The sequence below is a fragment of the Alternaria postmessia genome (assembly GCF_024291825.1).
Source record: "Alternaria postmessia strain BMP 2775 chromosome Unknown scaffold_31, whole genome shotgun sequence".
In the NCBI taxonomy this organism is placed as follows: domain Eukaryota; kingdom Fungi; phylum Ascomycota; class Dothideomycetes; order Pleosporales; family Pleosporaceae; genus Alternaria; species Alternaria postmessia.
The window spans coordinates 65,714-84,608 of record NW_026260104.1 but is presented as its reverse complement, the minus strand read 5'-3'; the positions used below and the strand labels follow the sequence as shown (position 1 = coordinate 84,608).

Genomic DNA, 18,895 nt, shown 5'->3' with positions numbered 1-18,895 from the left:
TGTTCACATTCGCTGAGCCATGCGCAATGCGTCAGCCACCACCTAGTCAGATGAGCGTCTAGCCAGCAGTAGTAGTCGGTAGTATGGGCGGCTGTAGGTCATCCAGGCAGGGTCCACGGAGCCTCCATTCCCTTTCTCACTTCGAAAATCAGGGTCTAGGTGTTTTTTGGAGTATACTCTGGATTCCGGTGGCGCTTTCATTGGGTCTCGAGGGAAGTGCGATGTGGTGTGTTGGGAGATTGCGTGCTAGACGAGGCTAGATGACGGGTGAGCTTATTCTGCGGGCCGTTGGGATGCTACTATGGGAGCTCGTGTGGAGAGAGAGGGAGGGTTGAGATTGATTCTCCGTGGAGGATAGGTCGGAGGTGGTCACTACTTGCAGATTTGGTTGTTAGTCGAGGATGTTGTGCGTCTGGAGCAAGAGACGCGGAGGTCTGTTGATTGCGGGGAGCGAGCGGTGAAAAGATCCACGGTACGCGATGATAGCTTCACCATTGCCTCGAGCGTTGATCATCACAAGCTCTGCGCATGTCAGCACTCAGGTATATCGGATCTTCACTGAACGGACGATAAGCAAGAACCTCGACCGCGTTCGAAATCAGCATTGTCTTCTCTACATCCGCGGTCCGAATACAACATTTCCAAAAGTCCGAAAAACGCCATCGCATGTCCGTACCACGGAACCTCGTGTATTGCAGCATCAATGGACCCTGCGGCTCAACTCTATCCGAAAAAAAGAAGGGTCCAAATTTCCGTCCAAACCTACAGGGTCCGATCAACGCTTGAATCCTGACACATGCAACCTATCTCACCCACCGGAACTGCTGCATGTAATGGAATTTGAAGTACGACCTTTGAAGTCCGTCGGACGTCTCCGAGTATGACATCAAAGCTTGTGATTTCGACCCACTATACACACTACCAGTTTTACTACTCCATTCTCCACATGGTGGCATACGGCCAGCACAGGACACTCAGTTGACAGTTACTCTCTGCACTCCAGTCTCCACACATGGTAGCGAGAAATCCGACGTGAGACATCATCTCCTTTGCGTGGGTGAGCGAGCCCCGCATCGGGCGTGGACTAGATGTTTAGCACAACTTCATCTGCAAACTCGAACTGTTGAGAGTGGGTCTCCCATCTCATCACGTCCCCCCATCCCGTCCACCCCTTATTTACCCTATCCCACCACTTCATGTTCAAACGAGGTCAAGCCTTGTTTTGTACCCATAATGGCTGTTCCGACTTTTCGCCTGGGAACCAATGAGGATGTGGGGGTGTGAAGCACTACACTTTGAAGCGCTTTGCTCAGCTCCGCGGAGAGTCATATTGAGCCCGCGGTTATAGGAAAGGCCGATGATGCAGACCGGTTTCTTATGGACCTAGGACGTAAGTCAGGTGGGAGTTGTGGGGACAGAGATGGGAGTCATTCGGCGGAAGCTAGGGCTGCGTGAGGAAGGCTTCCGATATTTACGGTCGGATTCGCGGAACGGAGAGGATTCTTGTCGAGCGCGATGGACGCAATGGGATGAGTGGATATGAGGTGGGACGTTTCGTGGTGGTGAAGATCTTGACGAAAGTGTTGAACACAGTGCACTAGAGATGGGCCGAAGTGACACATTGGAAAAGAGCTATTGCGCATTCGGGTTTCTACGGTTTCAGCGGTACGCAGAATGTATTGCTCGCATTTGGATGGCACATGATGATGTGTCATGCGAGTAGCTTTATCTGACTCTACGACGTTGCGAACCATCTTCACTCTGGCACATAAACCTCAGGCACTTCATAGACACTTCTGTTTCCGCGCCTGCCTACAACGATAGTCTTGGAAATGTCACATTTGCAGTCGGCAAGACTGGCAAAGTGAAGTTCGCAGTCGGCATTCCAGTGAGAGTGGGAGTGCTTGTTAGAACAGGAGGGTTGGGGCCAAGTTCACACGGGTGAGGTCCGGGACGAGGGGTAGGTTTGAAAAGATTGCTACACTATGAGATGTCAGTACAAGTGCTTGGCCTCCGAGGCGAAAGAGCTACTTACGATACGTGTTGGTGTTGGACATCCACCCACAGCTTGCATGTAACAACCATACGAGAAGTTCTCTTCGAAGTGACAGCTCTGGTGATTGCGTTAGAGTCACTTCGCGTAGCGTTTGGTACACTTGATACTCCATCTATGGTCCAAACTGACTTACCTGTAGTGCATCGGTAGCCCAGCATGGATACCTAGCTGTCGCCAATTGGCACTGACATGGCTTCGTGAAGATTGGAATTGGCTCCCAATGAGGATTTTTCTTCGACGAGCTGGACTCTGGGTCTTCGTCGTCTTCTGGGTCTGGGTCAGGTGTTGGTACCGATGTGATCGGAATGTCTAGCGATGTCGAATCCGGGGATGTAGCAGTTGGACTTGGTAAGATTGCTGAAAGCGAGATGAGAGTTGCACCCGGTGCGATTGACGTTTCTGTTGCCTGAGGGTATGGCACCGCAATCACCAACGCCGTCAAGACGCTGACTAGGAGAAAGGTCTGCATTCTACTATTGTTGGACGTTGTCAATTGTGGAAGTCACAGGCGCGCGCCGAGGCTGTGAAGTCAGTTGTTTGTACCGTTCAAGGTCTTTACTCTATCTAAATGCCGCAGCGTTTCGGCACCTCCCATCAGATTCATATTGGTTTACGATGCTCTTGAGATTGTGATTTTCAGGAAATGCCTAGGAGTACTATATTGTTACCCAGAATGAGGTTTCTTCCATCAACTTGCGACAAGAATTGTGGTCGCGCACGCAGTGAGGCTATACATAGCAGCGCAAGCTGTACCCAGATTTGCCAAAGCGCTTTCCATGCTATATCTACTCTACCGTTATTGTGAGTGCCGGAGACGATGGGGCTGATTGGCTGCTTTTTACATGTCTTAATCTGGACTTGATATATCCCCCACACAAGGCTAAACTGCCTAAATTGGAGAGCCCATGGAGGGGTTGCGCCGAGGACAGATTTCTGGCGGCACGACCATTGCCATACATTTAGACCGCAAGTTCAATGCGGAATACCCAGCCGTCCATACACAAATATTGTCAATACGAATCCCGTCGCGGGGGACTCAGACAGTCCACAACGCGTCATTTCGCTGCAGTATGAGCTCTTCTTGCGTCTCAGAGGCGCCCGCCGGTTCGATATGACGAAAGACGAGCTTGTCCCCTCAATCGGTTGAACGAATCCTTTGATAAGCCGGACGGCACAGCCCATGTATGTGGCGTACACCTCATGCAGAGCTTGGCTCAAACCAGTCTCCTGGCTTGCGACGGCCCGTTTAGGACATCCTGATGGAGGCCTGGTGCTTGATTGCGATCTCAACCCTGTCCTCAACATGTGAAAGTCTGCGTCTCAAGCTGCACTCCGCTGATCAGGGTCCGAACGGTCTCGGCCGCTTGTGTCTTGGAAAAGAGGGGTCCAGGTCCGTCGCTTGGTTGTTGTTTTCCTAAAACCTATGTAAGCTTGTGAGGTGTGGACTGGTGTGCTGAGGTGCTATGACATGCACTCCGCCATCAGCATGAAGCGGAGAAGAACTGTGGAGACGCGCCCACCGTTCAATGTTGTGAGTACGCCTGGTGGAGTGATGTGCGGATCTATAAACCTTCAGCGTTGCGCTTTGCTAATAGAAACTGCTATCGGAGCAAAGCAATGATAGGCGATACAAGAGGTACATGGAGGTACTTTGAAGTTTTGGTGGGTCCGTGTCCATGATGGCAACCTACCCCAGCATATCTTGTGCGACGATGGCCTCGCGCCGATTAGCTTAGTATGCCGTATATTGCCACTTTCTGTTGAGATCGAGAAGAGTCGACCATTGATGCCACGAGTAGGACTTGACATCTCCCGAAGTTGGACAGATTGAGGTTTTGTGAGGCCGTGACTATACCGTGGACGCAGCATCCCAGTGTTACTTAGTAATCGCGGCATGTGATTTGGCGGCAGACGCTCGGACCTATGACGGAGTTCGCGATGGTGAACTCGACGATTTGTCACGACGTTCAGGTCGTCGCGTTAACCACCACACAGAGTCCCGTAAGCGTATTACTGTCATACTGCAGAACCAATGCAGATCATGGTAGGCAGTAGCTAACAGCGGTACCACAGAAGCTTATACCGCGATAATGGCACCGTCAAGAGCCGTCCTTCTTCGCCGCATAGCCTCCGCAGCCGCAACACCATGCTTACGACCGACGTCGCGTCTACTCGCCACATCTTCATATGCCTTATGTAGAACACAACAGTCATCACCTCTACGTTCGGGCCTGTTGCAGCAGTCAAGGTTCCCCACATTGTGCACACGATTATATTCGCAGTCAGCCAGCGCAGCGCCTGAAGCACCGGATTACCTCAACGAGGCAGAATTGCACGTCTTCAATAAAATAAAATCGGAGTTGGAGCCCGTGAAACTGGAGGTATGTAATGTTTCCCCGCTTTCTCGTCTTTGGAGATTACACATGTGCGGAGGTGGACGTTTTCTGCGTTGACTTCACCGGTCGCGCGACCGACTACTGCATCGCGAGCATGCACGTCATATCAGCATTGCGGGGTACATTTCAAGCTGTGATGCAAGTCAAATCCCTGGACAAAAGCAGTACAGTCGCACACAAGGAATGTGCGTCTATTAGTCTTTAAGCGGATGCTAACATGTCTGGTACAGGTCCAAGACATCAGCGGCGGCTGTGGGTCCATGTACGCGATCCAGGTCGAATCCCCCAAGTTCAAAGGCTTGACGGTCATCAAGCAACACAAACTGGTCAACGAGGTGTTAAAGGATGAAATCAAGAGCTGGCACGGCGTGCAGCTACGGACAAAGGCTGCTTGAGCGCAGCTTGATTATAACTCGTGTATATACTGTACGACTAATGTATACTTGGTAGGTATGAAATGAACTTTTATCGACTTGAGACTGGCGAAGCACCATCAGCCGACTGCCTGAGACAGTAACTCGGCCGCGTCAACAACACTACCATGTCTGCTTTCTCTTAAAGCATACTATGAGTTTACATCATACCTGCGGGCTGCACTTGGTCGCAGCCGATGGTGATTGCACGTGATACCACTTGCAGCTTGATCAGTTGTAGCCTCTGTCGGCGAGCAGCGACCTGGCTATCTGCCTGGCACAACGTGTCGCAGTCGTCTATCTGACAGAGGACAACGTTCAAATCGTGTTGGTCGTTCCATCTACTTACTCGACAGCTACTTTCCTTGATGCGCATACAAAGCGCTCATTGTTCCCCTCGTAGCTGAGAAATATGTTTGCTCCTAACTTTAGCGAGTAGCTTAGCTGTTGAACAACCCGCCTGATGGTGATTGTAGCCTTGGCAGGCCTGATAAACAACCCAGTCAGGAGCCTGTCTCCTCTCACGTATAGCATGTTACAAAAATGATACTACTTAGTCCGATCTGATCGCCTTCTGCATTCGCTGCCTTGGGTCATGAGCTTGAAGAAGACCGGGTTACGGAGGACTGAGAGAGATGAGGCGTTTACTGTGTACCGACACTTCGGAGATCTTCAATCTAGGATACTGCTTCAGAAACAATAAGGGCTACGAGTTTTGAAAGAGAAATTACGAGAGACAGAGCGCAGTTTCTGAGATGGACAGTAGTACTCCATGTTACCGTGAGCTGTTCGGCACCCAAGCTACAGAGCATGATGGAATACTGGACAACATTGAGAGGGCTGCATGCTCACATGGTACCGCACCATATCCAAACGACTTCTGGTGTGTAACTGAACTTTGTAGCGCAAATTCTCACTGGAGCTCGGCATACGAGATCTTCCAGAAAGGCATCTGGCAGTGAGCATCGGAGCGTTCGACCGTCTTTGCAAAACCGCAATCAAGGTGGCAAGGAAGAAGCAACTTGGATCGAAAACAAGGAAAACATCATCATCCTTCGTCCTGGGCAATATCATACATGACTTGAGAAGATATCTGGGAAACTCATGCTGTGTCATTGGGAGCTTATTGACATGATCTTTTGACCTAAGGTATTTCTCATTGATATATGAAGCAGCCACAAAAGCCGAACTCACTTCTCCAGGTCGGAGCAGCAGTCAAATACAGACTTGTTGTCATGTTGCCTATTATCCTACGAAACCCGAAGGAAGGCGGCTACGAGCAACTCAAACATGCCTGATAGACTGTCAATGGGTGGAAACAAGTAGCTTATTGATGGATGCAGTAAGAAGTTGGGAATACGAGATTGGCGGCTGGGTCGGGGTAGGCTCAGCCGTAACAAAGCACCAGGCCTCATTTTGGGCGATTGCAGAAGCTTTTGTTCGTCCTCGAGATGAGTTGCATCACATCACGTCTGATCGTGGACTCAGCGCTTGGCAAGGCGCAAAACAGCGCGTTCTAGATTGGGGATATGACTCAAAAATTGGTTTTGCATTCCACATACGACCACAGGACACTGAAAATTAGGCTTCCCGTCCGCTCAGCCATATACAAGCAGTGTACCGGCGGATTAGTAGTTAGGTGGGTGACCACTAGCGAATCCCCGCTGTTGTATGTTTTTGCAATCTTCGTATTCTTTTTGCTTCGCCGTTGTGTTGGATGTGTTCACATGTTGGGAAAGGTACATGCTGACCTGTCGTGCGTGGTGTGAATAGCAAAGGCTCATAAGCGCAAAACTATCGTAAGGCAAACTCTTGATAATCAAAATCGCCTAACACTACCTCTCCATCTATTAGGCCGTGTAAATAACTTTCGGCATTGAAATCCCACTCATGCACATCCTGGATACTTTTGTTAAGCTCTTGCCCATGTGGCCTTAGTATCAACGGAGTGTCCCCTCTTTCCAGTATGACGATGATGTCTCCTTCCTTCATGGTACATAATGTGATTCCCATACAACAGTCCTGAATCTTGGAAATGGAGCGAAGTCTCGTAAGACTACTTACGTGGTTGACTTCCAGTCAGTCTCGCGATCTTGGTTGAAGTGCCACCATGCAATTTGTCCACGCTCATCCAACCATCACCATTTCTTGTGTAACACGACATCTATAGCGATTTAGTAGATCTTCTAGACACATCGTTCGTGGATGTATAGAAGGGCGGCTTCTAAACCGCCACTTTCCATCATGAGACAAGATGGATGGTCTGCTCCGTCTTGAGAGAAGGAATGCAGGAACAGTCGCGAACTCAGACTAAGTGTGTCAAAAGCTAATGCAACTGAGCACGCAGCCTTCCCTGCTTGTTCTCGTCGAACTTTGCCAACAACCGAACGTAAACCTTGACTTCCGTCCCCCGCAATGTAGAGATCCACACATATAACTGCGAGCTGAGCTGCATGAGCAGCAGCGCTCCTCCAATGATACCACCAATGAAATGCCTACGTGGCAGATTAAGAAGAATAGCTGCCGCGGCAAGAAAAGTCACCCGCATGTAGAGAAGCGAGGCGATTTTTAGAGGAACCCCTTTGCCCTTCATCTTGTTTTCAGCCTCAAAACAGGTTTTGGTGTCTTTTAGTAGCTGCTCTTTGCGAATGAGGATGACTCTCATTTCTTGATCCGTCTTGGCGTTTGTGTGCTGCATTTTCACTTCTTCCACTTCCCGATAGAAGTATCTTTTGACGTTGGCTATCTCATTGTCATATTCGCGTCCTTGTTCTTCTAATTGGACCAAACGAGGATCGTTAACATCAGCGGATGAGGTCACTCGGAGGATCGGCATTCGATCGACTCGCGTTGGTGATACGGCTGAACTTGGTTCGCTGATCACCACGGTATTAGACGTTAACGACTTCGTACCCGGTGGGGAGGCCGACCTGGATTCTATGGTTTTGTCAACCAATGAGGTTGAGGAAAACGCTCAAGACCTACCTTGATATATCTCGGCTGCAGCAAGAAAAGGCAGTGCAAGTAGTATTAGTGGGATAATCTGTCCAAAACCCATGGATGTGTCGACTTCAATGGCTTTGTAGTCACCCAACTCCCAACGGAAGAGTATCATCTGGGCAAGACCAAAGACAAGCATGAATGTCATTGGTGGTACCAGTGGAAGCATTGAATGCCAATATCTGTATTCGGCATACTTCCATGCGTTGGCTAGTTCGGTTATAAAGGCAGGATCCTTGCTTTTGAGTACGAGATCCATGAGAAGACGTTGACGACGCCCAGCAAAAAGCTCCTCGGCGGCTTCCTTCCGGACGTAGTTCCACTGATCAGGTTCCATAATTGGTAATTGCATTTCTTTCGGATATCTCCACCGGCTCCAGAGAGATAGCACATTCTTTGAGTAGCGTCCTAAGCCAATGAAGTCGTTCGACCCGTATGAGTACGTGCGGAGGAGCTTGGACTTGTATGCAAATATGATGATAAGGGCCGTCATCGCCCAGGGCCAGAAGTAGGTCGAGAGAGTGATCTCCTCATCCTTATACGTTCTGACCGAACCTTGGACATGGCATTGAACCGGAACGATGTTATCGGGACTATTTTCCATGACCAATACAACAATGAAGCAATAGAGGAACAAGACCATGAAGGTGAGCATACCAAATACTCGCACATTTCGTAGAGTCTTGTGTTTTGTGAAATACTGCCGTAAACTGTCAAGTGTCGCCAGATGTGTAGTAGTTGAGAACCATGCTAATGAGAACGCAATTCGAAATTCAGGGGGTGAAAGCGTACATTGGTTTGCGATGGCAGCTATCAGAATCGCCAAGCCAGTCGCAAGCTGTTGGTCGCTCAACGACAATATGAAGCGGTCGAATGCTTCCACACGTTTCTCCCGACTGAGCTTTCCCTGTCGTTCAGTAGGTGGTGGACGTAACTTGGCGGGCAAAAGGCGGAATGGCAAATTCTTCTTGATGCGCTGGAACTCTTTAATGAAGGCCTCGTCCGTTTTGCTAAGGTACTTTTCGGGCATTGAATCCGAAAGATACGCGCATATCACAGCTCCGACTGTAAGCAGAGCCGAGAGTACAAACGACACAAGAACCTGAACGAGCTTGATGTCAGCGAGAAGACAAGAACAACAATGGCAGCCATGATGAAATGAGCAGAAGCGCATACTCCATAGCCTGCAACGTCGGGATTTGCTAGTATGGCAGTGTTCCGCGCGTCGCAGATGAGCTTGCCGCCACAAACCATGGCTGTAATCGCAAGGGTGAAGTGAAGATATCGGTACAACAGTGAATAACACACGAGTAAATGTATGAGAGGATATGAAAAGACGACGTCGCTCGATGATGCTCTCAGCTTACCTGCGACAGACAACAAGGCTGAGAGTATCCGAGTGTCTGTCTGCGCCCCTGCAAGCCATAAATATCGTACGCGCCTGCCATTGGTAACAGCCTGTCCGTATGCGCAAAAGCTCGCATACCCTGTAAGTTACGTGAAATACTACCGTAGTCACTCGCCCATTCAGTGACCAATGTCATGGCCTCACGTATGGGCGTTGAGTTATCCGTGGTGAAGATGTTATCTAGGTAGTCCTGGGGTCCGTCTTACTGTATATCAGCGAATGCAATATAATCGATGACACCGACAAGTTCTGTCAAGGCTGATGTCAGTGGCTTCGGGGGTGGGGATGAGTCGAACCTTGGAAGATTCCGAGGTTCGTTCATCAACGCGTGAGGTCGCGTGTTTCGAAAACCGTTCCTCGGGCATAGATCGCCCGATGCTGCCGGCTCGCCACAGGTATAAACTGTAAATCACTGATCCACAAAATTAATCAATATGTGATGCGCATTTTGTTGATAGCTTTCAGAAATGTCTGCGTGTATGTACAAGAATTCTAGCCACGAGGCCTTTTCGACACCTTAAAGAGCCATCGTTCAAGGACCCTCAACAGTGATGCTAGCAGAGCCAGAGCTCTGGTAACCCTCAGTAGCGAGGATCTGGTAGTTGTGCGTACCAAGCTTCTGTCCGTACTTGGCCCAAGCATCGAAGTGGTTCTTGACAGTGATAGTACCACCGACACGCTTGCTAGTCCTAACCGACCAGAACTGCTGGAAGGTAGCAGTGCCGTCGATAGAAGGCTGGTTGGTGCGGGTAGTCTGGAGGATGTCGTATGTACCGCCGTCAGAGGTGACGGAGCCCTTCTTCTGAGCAGCAGAAGAGGGGTTGTATGAGCCGTAGGACTCGACTATGTAGTACTCAATGAGTGGGTTGCGAGTCCATCCGTAGAGCGAAATGTAAGAGTTGACGTTGGCGGCGTTCCAGGTACCAGAGTACGTGACTACACGCTCAGAGCCAGGGTTCCTGAATAAGGGAGTTAGTATGATCGTGTGTAGAGGTGATGAGAGCAACCTACCATCCCTTGCCAGCAACAAAGTTACCAACGTTGGACCACTGAACATCGTATTTTCCAGCGGCACCGTTGTTGTAAGTAACCTGACCCTGACCGTCGGTCCAGAAAGAGTAGAAGAAGCCATTGTTCATGCCAGTGCCAGCGGGGGTGGCGCGTGCAGTCAGGTTGGCAGACTCTTCCTGAGCTTGAGCCTCTAGGATGAGGTTGAGGGGCGAGGCGAGAGCCGCTGTGGCGCTGCCGAGGGCGAGGAGGATAGAGGAGAAAGCAACCATGGTGTCTGTTCAAATTGGAGATGCTTGGTGTCTTTCACTCATGGACATCAGAGACTCTTATATATCAATGGAGGCATTGCAACGTACTGATCAGCATCAGGGATCGCCGGTGAACAATGGCTACGCATCGGCTTGAAGGAGGCTTTCCAAATTGGAGGACAGCGGTCGTGAGAGCATGCCTGGCTAGTGGCGTATATCAGCCGCTGTAACTGTGGGGTGCATGGCTACGACCCGTCGCCATGTGTGGAGCCGTGTTCTGAAAACAAGATCAGACCACCGGTTATTCAGGGACCAAAAATGCTGGTTGGATAAGTGTTGGAGGGCGAAGTTTTGAAACTTGAAACAGTTCATTTCCGATGGAGATGGGTTTGGTGTTCACCTGTCATGCTATAGGCCCGACACACTGTAGTGCGACAAGAGTGGAGCGAGAACACCTTCGTTCAGAACCACCCTGACTCGTTGCACTTGTTCTCCATTCTTAACGGCTTCAGAGCCAGATCCCATCGCACTTGTATACCTAATTGTGTACATGTTGATATTGCACAAGCTTTCGGGGCCTGATCAAGCTCACTCAAGCACTATGCCAACCCACGAAGCATGCAGTCAAGCCACTCTATCTTCGCATCATTAGCTTGTCTACAATTTATCCATCTCGGCATGCGACACGACCAGATGACCATACGTGATATATCCACCGATGGCGTTGGCAAAAGCATTTTGGTCCAAGACCAAGCATTTAGCCGGTTCCTTAGCATTGCAAGCGCCAGCATAGTGAAGATCGTCATGCTTAACTACATCAGCCCAGTTGCTTCGTCATGAATACAGTGCGCCAAGATTCTTGGAAGCCGGAGATTAAGTTTGTCAATGTACGGTGACCTGGTGCCAAGAAAGGAGGTGACGGAGTAGTACGATTGATATTAACTCGCTGCCGAGACCGATAGCCGCTGGTGGGTATGCCGGTAAACGGATGCAGCTGCGTTGTTGTGGGTATCTCGAAGTAAAGAAAATATTAACGTGGCAATGCGAACGTATGCGTGGTAAAGGCACATTCCAATCAGCGTCGCTCGTTCCATAGCCGATCGATGACTTGGAAAACCGCCGTGACTTGCCTCATCGTATCGCCATCAATGTGCTGTCCAAACCGCTGCTGCATCTTGTCAGGATGCCAACGCACTCGTTCCGCCTTCAGTAGTGCCACCGAATCCTCTTTCCACGTCTTTGCGCTCCTCAAGAAGCGTTCAATCTCTTCCTTTGACACATGCTTTGCCTTGCCAGAAATTACAGGCCACGGCATGAGCTCACGCACTTTCGTATCTGTCTCTCCATCCAAACGTTGAACGTTCTTCAAACCGCCCCATTTGGTCGTGTAATTCTCCCATGCAGCCTCCGCCTCCTTGGCCTTCTTGCGCTCTTCGCCTCGACGTAGGCTCTCTTCCATACGGCGCCGAATACTATCTCTTTCGGCCTCTTCCTGCTCGACCTCATTGTCAAGCTGACAGCGTTGTGCCTTCCGCTGCTGACGCGCGCGCTCCTTCGCCTCGCGCTCTTCAACGATGTGCTGATGACTCTTCTCCCACATCTTCGTCCGCACGTAGTCTGCATACTCCTCCTCTGTCATGCGTTCCAGCTTGCCATCGGGGCCAGGCTTCGTATCAGGGTATATGTGTACAGGCTGGCCATAGACGCCCTCCCAATATGCTGCGCCTTCGTCATCGGCTAGCGCGTCGAACAGCGACTCGCGGAAGGCCTCGTCGGGAGCTGGGCCAGGACCGGGAGAGCATGCGCCTGACTCATCTAGATTATCGAACAATGATTCGCGATGACGATAGTCAGGGTCGTAGTATGCGCCATCTCGTGTAGACGTGGGGTGAGGGTCCTCGTGAGAGGTACGATGCTTGTGCTTGTGTTTGCGTCTTGAATCGCGGTGGCTGCGGCGCTCTTGACTGTTGCGATCCGACCTGTGTCTCCTTGAAGTATGGTCGTCGGTGCTTTCGTCTTTGCCTTCGCGTACGTGCCGCTTTGAGCGACGTTTGGAGCCGGATTTGAAGTGGAACCTTGAAGCTTTAGCCTTGGTGTAGAGGTCCTCCGCTGTCGCGTCGCTAGCCTGCTCCTCCATGATGAGGACTATGATGATTCAGGAGCCAGTCATGCATGAGTGAGATGTGCAAGAAGGTACGGGGGTGAAATGCCCACGGTCATCCCAAGGTTGAGAGTGGAGGAGGGTGAGTTGCGGAGAAGGCGCGGAGGTGCTGATGATTTCACTGGTTGCGCGAGCGTCTTGGCATGCGACATGTCAACTCGCGACCGCGACTCTAACACCACTCCGACACTAAACCCAACATGTCGTTCAAATTCGGCCTCAATGTCAAAAACAAGGGCGCAAATCCACTCGCGAAGGCTGCTGCTAAGCCTGCCTTGGGAAAGAAGAAGAAGCCGCTATTCGATGACGAGGAGGAAGATGTAAAGGGCAAATCCAAAGCAGCGGATGGCGTCCAGGAGATTGGCGAGCTTAGCTTCGAAGACACGCTTGCCTCTGCCTCATCGGGGCCCTCAAAACCAGCGCCGCAGAAGCCGAAGAAAGGCCAACCTCCAGCTCCTCCGTCCAAGAGACCTAAACCGAAAGAAGATGATCCCACCACCATCGCATACTCTGCCAGCGCCGCAGAAGCCGAGAAACGCGCACAAGAGGCACTGGAAGCCGATGCCACATTATACGACTACGACGCTGCCTACGACGCGCTTCACGCAGTGAACGCCGCAAAGAAGGCTGCTGAGCGCGACAACGCCGCGGAACGGGAACCGAAGTACATGGACGCGCTCTTCGAATCCGCCGAGCAGCGTAAGAAAGACCAATTACGAGCCCGCGATAAACTCATCCAACGCGAGCGCGAAGCCGAGGGCGACGAATTCGCCGACAAGGAGAAGTTCGTAACAGGCGCATACAAGGCTCAACAAGAAGAGACGCGAAGAGCGGAGGAGGAAGAGAAGAAGCGGCAAGAAGCAGAAGAAGAGAAGAAGAAGAAGTTTGGTATGCAAGGATTCCACAAGCAGATGCTTGCAGATCAGGAGCGACGGCATCAGGAGGCTATGGAGGCAGCCGCGAGAGCACTGAAGGAGGGCATTAAACTTCCTGTCGAAGAAGCCGAGAAGGAGAAGACAGACGCTGAAATTGTGGAAGAGTTGCGTAAGCAGGGAAAGAATGTCATACTCAACGAAGAAGGTCAGGTAGCAGACAAAAGTCAGCTACTCTCAGCAGGACTCAACATCATCGCGAAACCTAAGCCCGCTTCTTCCACATCTACTTCCACTGCCGCTGCAGACCAACCACAGTCAGCATGGACGAAGCCCAAATCCGGTAGGAACGCGCAACGCGAACGGCAGACACAGATGGTCGTCGAACAAATCGAAGCGGCGAACAAACGAAAAGCAGATGAAGAAGCTGAGGAACAGGCGAAGCTGGAACATGCACGCAAGAGTCAGAAAACAGAAAAGGACATCAGCAGTGCCAAGGAAAGGTATCTGCAGAGGAAGAAGGAGAAGGAGGCTGCCGCTAAAGCTGCAGCTGGGAAGTAAACGTAATGATGATACCCAATACTCTGCATATACATCAATATTAAGATTTCTACAGCATAGCCAAAAGTGACTCGTAGCACTCTGCAAGTTCATATATCACCCATAAACCAGGATGTTTACCGCGATTGACTAATTGGCCATCAGTGAATGCGTGAGGTCAAGTCGGACTACAGACTGTTGGTATCGAAAGATTGCATTAGAGTTTCGATAGCTCAAGAGAAAAACAGAAGTGGAGTCAACAGTATCACAAGATATATGCGACCTTGGTGTATAACAGGCAAACTCATAGTGACAGTGACTCGACAAAGAAACACAGTCAATCTGAGAGTCACCTATGGCCTAACTCACTGAGAGGCATAAGAACGAAAAGCACTGGACGCAGGGATCAGAAGAAGCAAGGAGTAATATACTTAGCCCTTGGACCCACAATTGGCAGCTAGGTCCAAATGGGCAATAGCAGAAGCACAATTCGTACCTGAAGTCTGTATGATAGCGCCAACGCCTTCCCTAAGTCAGAGATTCCCCGATTCTGGCCGTGGCCCCGGAGGTTCTCCTCCACAAAAATTAGCATGCCTCATACTATTACCAGCCATACCGATTGCCTGCTTCTCTCTTATTTCGAGCACCAGCAGCGAAGTGATCCTCCAGTGCATCCTTCTGGGTGGTCGCGACGTTTACCAGACTTCGGAGGCTATTCTTTCCAGTACCGGATATAGATTTGAGTGGATTATGCTGCACTGCTTCACCCTGTTGCCGTAGCTTTTCGTTATGGGCATACTCCATGTCTGTGTTGAAGTCTTTGATCGTGGCATCAGAAAAGTCTGGTCCACCGCGTCCTTTCTTACCAAATAGTTGGCGGCGCTCTGCTTCCGATAGGTTCAACTCAGAAGCAATGTTGGTTAGGTCATGAGGGTTAGATCCACTCGTAGATGAAGGAGCATACTGTGCCACCTCAGGTGCTGGTGGCATGTAGTATGCTCCCTCCGTCATAGCAACATCTCTTTCCTCTTCCCCGTCGTAGAGAAGTGGTTGATACTGGCCGTCGGATGTCTCCTTGGGCGCAGGCTCTGCTTCGTTCGAGACGCTAAAGAGAGAGACCTTCGGCTTCCGCGCCTTAGTCTCAAGAGGTGGCTGTTGCGTTTGTGATGTGGATGCATCTGTATTTGTGTTTGTCGCAGTGCTCATCTCGTTCGATGCTGTTGGTCGAGGAGCCATAGGCTTCTTCTTCTTTCCTTTGCCGACAGACATAGGTACAAAACGTGGGGCAACAGGCTTGGGCACCTGCTGTGGCTCGGGCTCTGCCTCTGTTTCTTGTGTCGGCATTTCTGACCTCACCTCTGCTTTAATCGCAGACTTGGGTTTTGGTAGGTTTAGCATAGCCCTGAAATCTTCCCTCGACTTAGGCTCCTTCTTGATCGGGTTGCCAGTCTCGTCGTACTCCTCCGCCTCCACCTTTGACTCCCTCTTGAACGCAGGCTCTGCGCCAGTCTTCAGGTTGACACCAGAAGCGAGTCCCTTCCCTAATCCTCTGCCTCCTGTCTTGGAACCTTCGGATGCTGAAATGGCATTTACGTTTGGCTTCTTCGGCGCAGGCAGCATTGCGTTGAAGCCACCGAACGACGAACCTCCACCCAGGCGCGCCTTTTTTGCCGGCGGCGCATCATCCTGGATATCGTCTTTGTCGGATCGCGACTGTAACGCGCCGGGAAGGTTGACCTTGATGCGCCCTGGATTCGAGCGATCGACGACCTTCTGGAAGGCTGGCTTCGCGGATGGCTTCGCGACTACTTTTGGCGCGGGCGGCGCTTCGCCGTCGGACTCTGAGTCGGAATACCCGGCGAGTAGATTCATGGTGGTCTTGGCGCGTTCGTTGAGAGGCGGGTGTCTGGCGCAGGAATTCAGAAAGTTGACGATGAGATCACTGCACGCGCGCCGCGACAAGGGCCGATGCCAAGCCAGGGTCCAAGGTACACATTCACATCCCCACATGCTTCACTACATCTGCCCTTTATGGCTTCATGATACCCTTTCAGCTGGTCTGAGCATACCTTTCTACTACGAGACTATGACACCTTGACCTTCCAACTATGTCGCTCCTTCAGAACGAAGAGTACGCCCATCTTACTTGCGCGACATACTTGTCAGCTAACCTGAGCAGCTTTGTGCTATACCAGCTTCGAACCGCCTACCTCTCGTCGATCAAAGACGGCGTCGGCGAACGCTTGATCAATGTCGACTCCAGCGTCCTGAACAGCCCCGCCTTCCGCGCTGCAGGCTGGGTTCCCAACGCCGCCGACATCAAGCGCACCTATTCCCCACCAATACCCACGGCGATCACCTCGGAATACTTTCAGGCCCCGCGCTCAGCTGGCCTGAAGTCGCCAGAAGGATTCGGTGAAGATGAGGAGGAGGGGGGCATGGTCACTGGAGGGGGAAGCAACGATACGGTGGGCCCTACACTGAACGCGAAACGGAGGCGGAGGAAGGAACAGCTGGAGGAGGATGATAGCAGTGACCTTAGCGACGAGAGCGATGAAGATGACGATTCGCAAAGGTAGGCGACCGTCGTACGCCACGTGAACTGAACTGACAAATTGCCAGACCGGCCAACCAAATCAAATTCACCAAGATGCCACTACGGACGCGCTCCGGATCGTCGCCCATGCCTGGATCAGCCCTACGCAATGAGTTGGCAGAAGCTGGAGAAGGACCTTCGCTCATGATCACATCCCCATCCCGGCCACCTGACGATGCATTGCGGCGAGGGTCGTTGGACGCTGTAGATGCGGGCAAAGGCAGACCAAGAAGAGACACCATAACGAGCAGTGAGATGTCCTCGGAGAATGAGTTTGATAATTCGTCGTTCAGAAAGAGGAGGGTAAATCCTCGCAAAGCCGCTGGCGCAAGCCAGTTGCTGTCCAAGCGTATTGAGGAAGACGCAGCAGGGGCTGTCGGCGCACGCGCACGCCTTGAAGCTCTACACGAAGGCGATGAATCAGACGACTCCCTCACATCCGAATTCTCTGGCTCCGACGATAGCGCATCTCTTATCGGTGCAGGTGGTGACCCGTTGGACTCCTCTCCCGCAGGTGGTGACCTTCCCACAATGCCGGGCTTGACACCTTTCCAGAACCTATCACCAAAAAAGAAGAAAGAGCCCATTGCGCCAACACTGCAAGCACTGCCTCCACCACGGCCGATCAGCTTTGTACTGCCAGTAAGCGCGTTGACTCAAGCACTTCGAGCCAAAGAGCAGAAGCCATCGAATCCGCTACAGCGCTTTGCTATGTGGAATGCTGCTAGCGAAGCTCAACAGAACCCTCTATACATCAAACTCTACTACCCATTCTCGTCTAAGCCTTCGAAACCTGTAGAGCTGCTCATCCGAAAGTTCAATGACAAAGGTGAAGGCCCCACTGTCGCGGAAGCGATCGGATACGCATTGCATCGTTATCAAGAGGAGAAACTCGAACCGCCACTTTCTCCTGAACAGATGAATGTGAACCGCTGGGTCATGCGCATGTATGATGACGGCGAGGTTGATGACGAGTTCCCGCCTTTGACTAGGAACAAGCCGTTGAAAGACTTCGCTTCAAACAATGCTCGTGGTATGCGCCCTCGAGCGCGAGATAAGCCATGGGACGAGTTCGCGCTCGTCGAGGCATCTCAACGAGAATTTGGCGAGAACGAGAAGCTCACGCCGATCTATAGTCAAGAGGCAGCCAGTGCTGTCGCATCGCAAATCGATGGTCCCGACGAGAAAGAGGAGAAAAAGCCCCTGAAGCCCCTTCCAAGCCGTGCAAAGAGCTTCAGAAACCCCATTGCCGGACCTTCGTTTGCGCCGACAGCGACGCGCAAGGATACCAGCAATCTTGCCGACGTACCAAAGGTACCTCAAACACATGCTGCTAGCCGCACAGGCGCCCCCAAAACAGTCAACGTCCACTTCACCGACGAGAATTTCAACACGAAACATTTCAACATTCCCTGCACCACGGACACTTACATTGCTGATATATTCGATCAAGTATGTCACGACTTACGCTTGGAGAAAGCCTTGTACATCCTTAAAGTGAGTGGCAGCACTACAGTAGCGCCACCTGACCGCACCGTGGAGGCTCTCGACACACGAATGGATCTGGATCTCGTGCGTCGACGCTTCGTGGGTGACGGCGTCTATGGGCTTGCAGGATCGCCTGGATCATCATCACCCAATGCACCTCTCATCATCAGTACCGGCGGTGCGCCAAAGAAGACAAAGAAGGGTGACCGAACAAATGCAGCTGTCTCTGGCCAAGGTCTCATCCATCCACTCGCCAGAACTGGCGATTCTGGTGCTCTGGCCCTTACTGCGACGAATTACTACCGCCGTTATGCTGTTCTCCGCAAACAACCCATGTCCTTTGCCTCTTCGACATCGCGGATCATCGCTCTTGATAACGAGTATATACACATCATGCCTGGCGAGTCTAAGACTGGGGCGCGTGGTGGTTTTGGTGTTGAAGGCCAAGGCAAGACGACGACTGTGCATTTCAGCAGTGTAGTTGGTAGCAAGGTCAGCAAAAAGCACCCAAAGATGTTCCGAGTCATTGTTTTCAAAGAGAGGGAGACGAAGAGATATGACTTTGAAGCTCAGAGCACCAACGAGGCAGTGGAGATCGTGAGAGAGATCAAGAATGGCGTGGAGAGGTTCTCGCAAGGTATTGTGTAAGGAACACAACACGCAAACTGGTGACAGGATGTATGGCTCTGGGGCTGTCGGTATGGCG

General features: G+C 51.3%; 7 protein-coding genes across 7 annotated transcripts; 3 read left to right on the top strand and 4 right to left on the bottom strand.

The window, feature by feature from the left end:
* Window positions 1-3,673: 3,673 nt before the first annotated feature.
* On the top strand, window positions 3,674-4,847 carry J4E82_005708 (uncharacterized protein; the record flags this gene model as incomplete). The annotated part of the gene is made up of 4 exons (XM_051731969.1): window positions 3,674-3,722; window positions 4,052-4,063; window positions 4,130-4,437; window positions 4,683-4,847. 4 exons carry the CDS (start codon window positions 3,674-3,676, stop codon window positions 4,845-4,847), a joined length of 534 nt encoding a protein of 177 aa, XP_051588218.1.
* Window positions 4,848-7,191: 2,344 nt separating this feature from the next.
* Window positions 7,192-9,119, bottom strand: J4E82_005707 (uncharacterized protein; the record flags this gene model as incomplete). Its single annotated transcript, XM_051731968.1, has 3 exons — window positions 7,192-7,802; window positions 7,851-8,967; window positions 9,042-9,119. The coding sequence occupies 3 exons, from the start codon at window positions 9,117-9,119 to the stop codon at window positions 7,192-7,194; spliced, it is 1,806 nt and encodes a 601-aa protein (XP_051588217.1).
* A 686-nt stretch (window positions 9,120-9,805) lies between these two features.
* J4E82_005706 (uncharacterized protein) lies at window positions 9,806-10,553 on the bottom strand (the record flags this gene model as incomplete). Its single annotated transcript, XM_051731967.1, has 2 exons — window positions 9,806-10,232; window positions 10,285-10,553. The coding sequence occupies 2 exons, from the start codon at window positions 10,551-10,553 to the stop codon at window positions 9,806-9,808; spliced, it is 696 nt and encodes a 231-aa protein (XP_051588216.1).
* A 1,054-nt stretch (window positions 10,554-11,607) lies between these two features.
* Window positions 11,608-12,669, bottom strand: J4E82_005705 (uncharacterized protein; the record flags this gene model as incomplete). Its single annotated transcript, XM_051731966.1, has 1 exon — window positions 11,608-12,669. The coding sequence occupies one exon, from the start codon at window positions 12,667-12,669 to the stop codon at window positions 11,608-11,610; it is 1,062 nt and encodes a 353-aa protein (XP_051588215.1).
* Window positions 12,670-12,893: 224 nt separating this feature from the next.
* On the top strand, window positions 12,894-14,126 carry J4E82_005704 (uncharacterized protein; the record flags this gene model as incomplete). Its single annotated transcript, XM_051731965.1, has 1 exon — window positions 12,894-14,126. The coding sequence occupies one exon, from the start codon at window positions 12,894-12,896 to the stop codon at window positions 14,124-14,126; it is 1,233 nt and encodes a 410-aa protein (XP_051588214.1).
* Window positions 14,127-14,708: 582 nt separating this feature from the next.
* J4E82_005703 (uncharacterized protein) lies at window positions 14,709-15,977 on the bottom strand (the record flags this gene model as incomplete). Its single annotated transcript, XM_051731964.1, has 1 exon — window positions 14,709-15,977. The coding sequence occupies one exon, from the start codon at window positions 15,975-15,977 to the stop codon at window positions 14,709-14,711; it is 1,269 nt and encodes a 422-aa protein (XP_051588213.1).
* A 236-nt stretch (window positions 15,978-16,213) lies between these two features.
* Window positions 16,214-18,837, top strand: J4E82_005702 (uncharacterized protein; the record flags this gene model as incomplete). The annotated part of the gene is made up of 3 exons (XM_051731963.1): window positions 16,214-16,236; window positions 16,285-16,680; window positions 16,728-18,837. 3 exons carry the CDS (start codon window positions 16,214-16,216, stop codon window positions 18,835-18,837), a joined length of 2,529 nt encoding a protein of 842 aa, XP_051588212.1.
* Window positions 18,838-18,895: the final 58 nt, after the last annotated feature.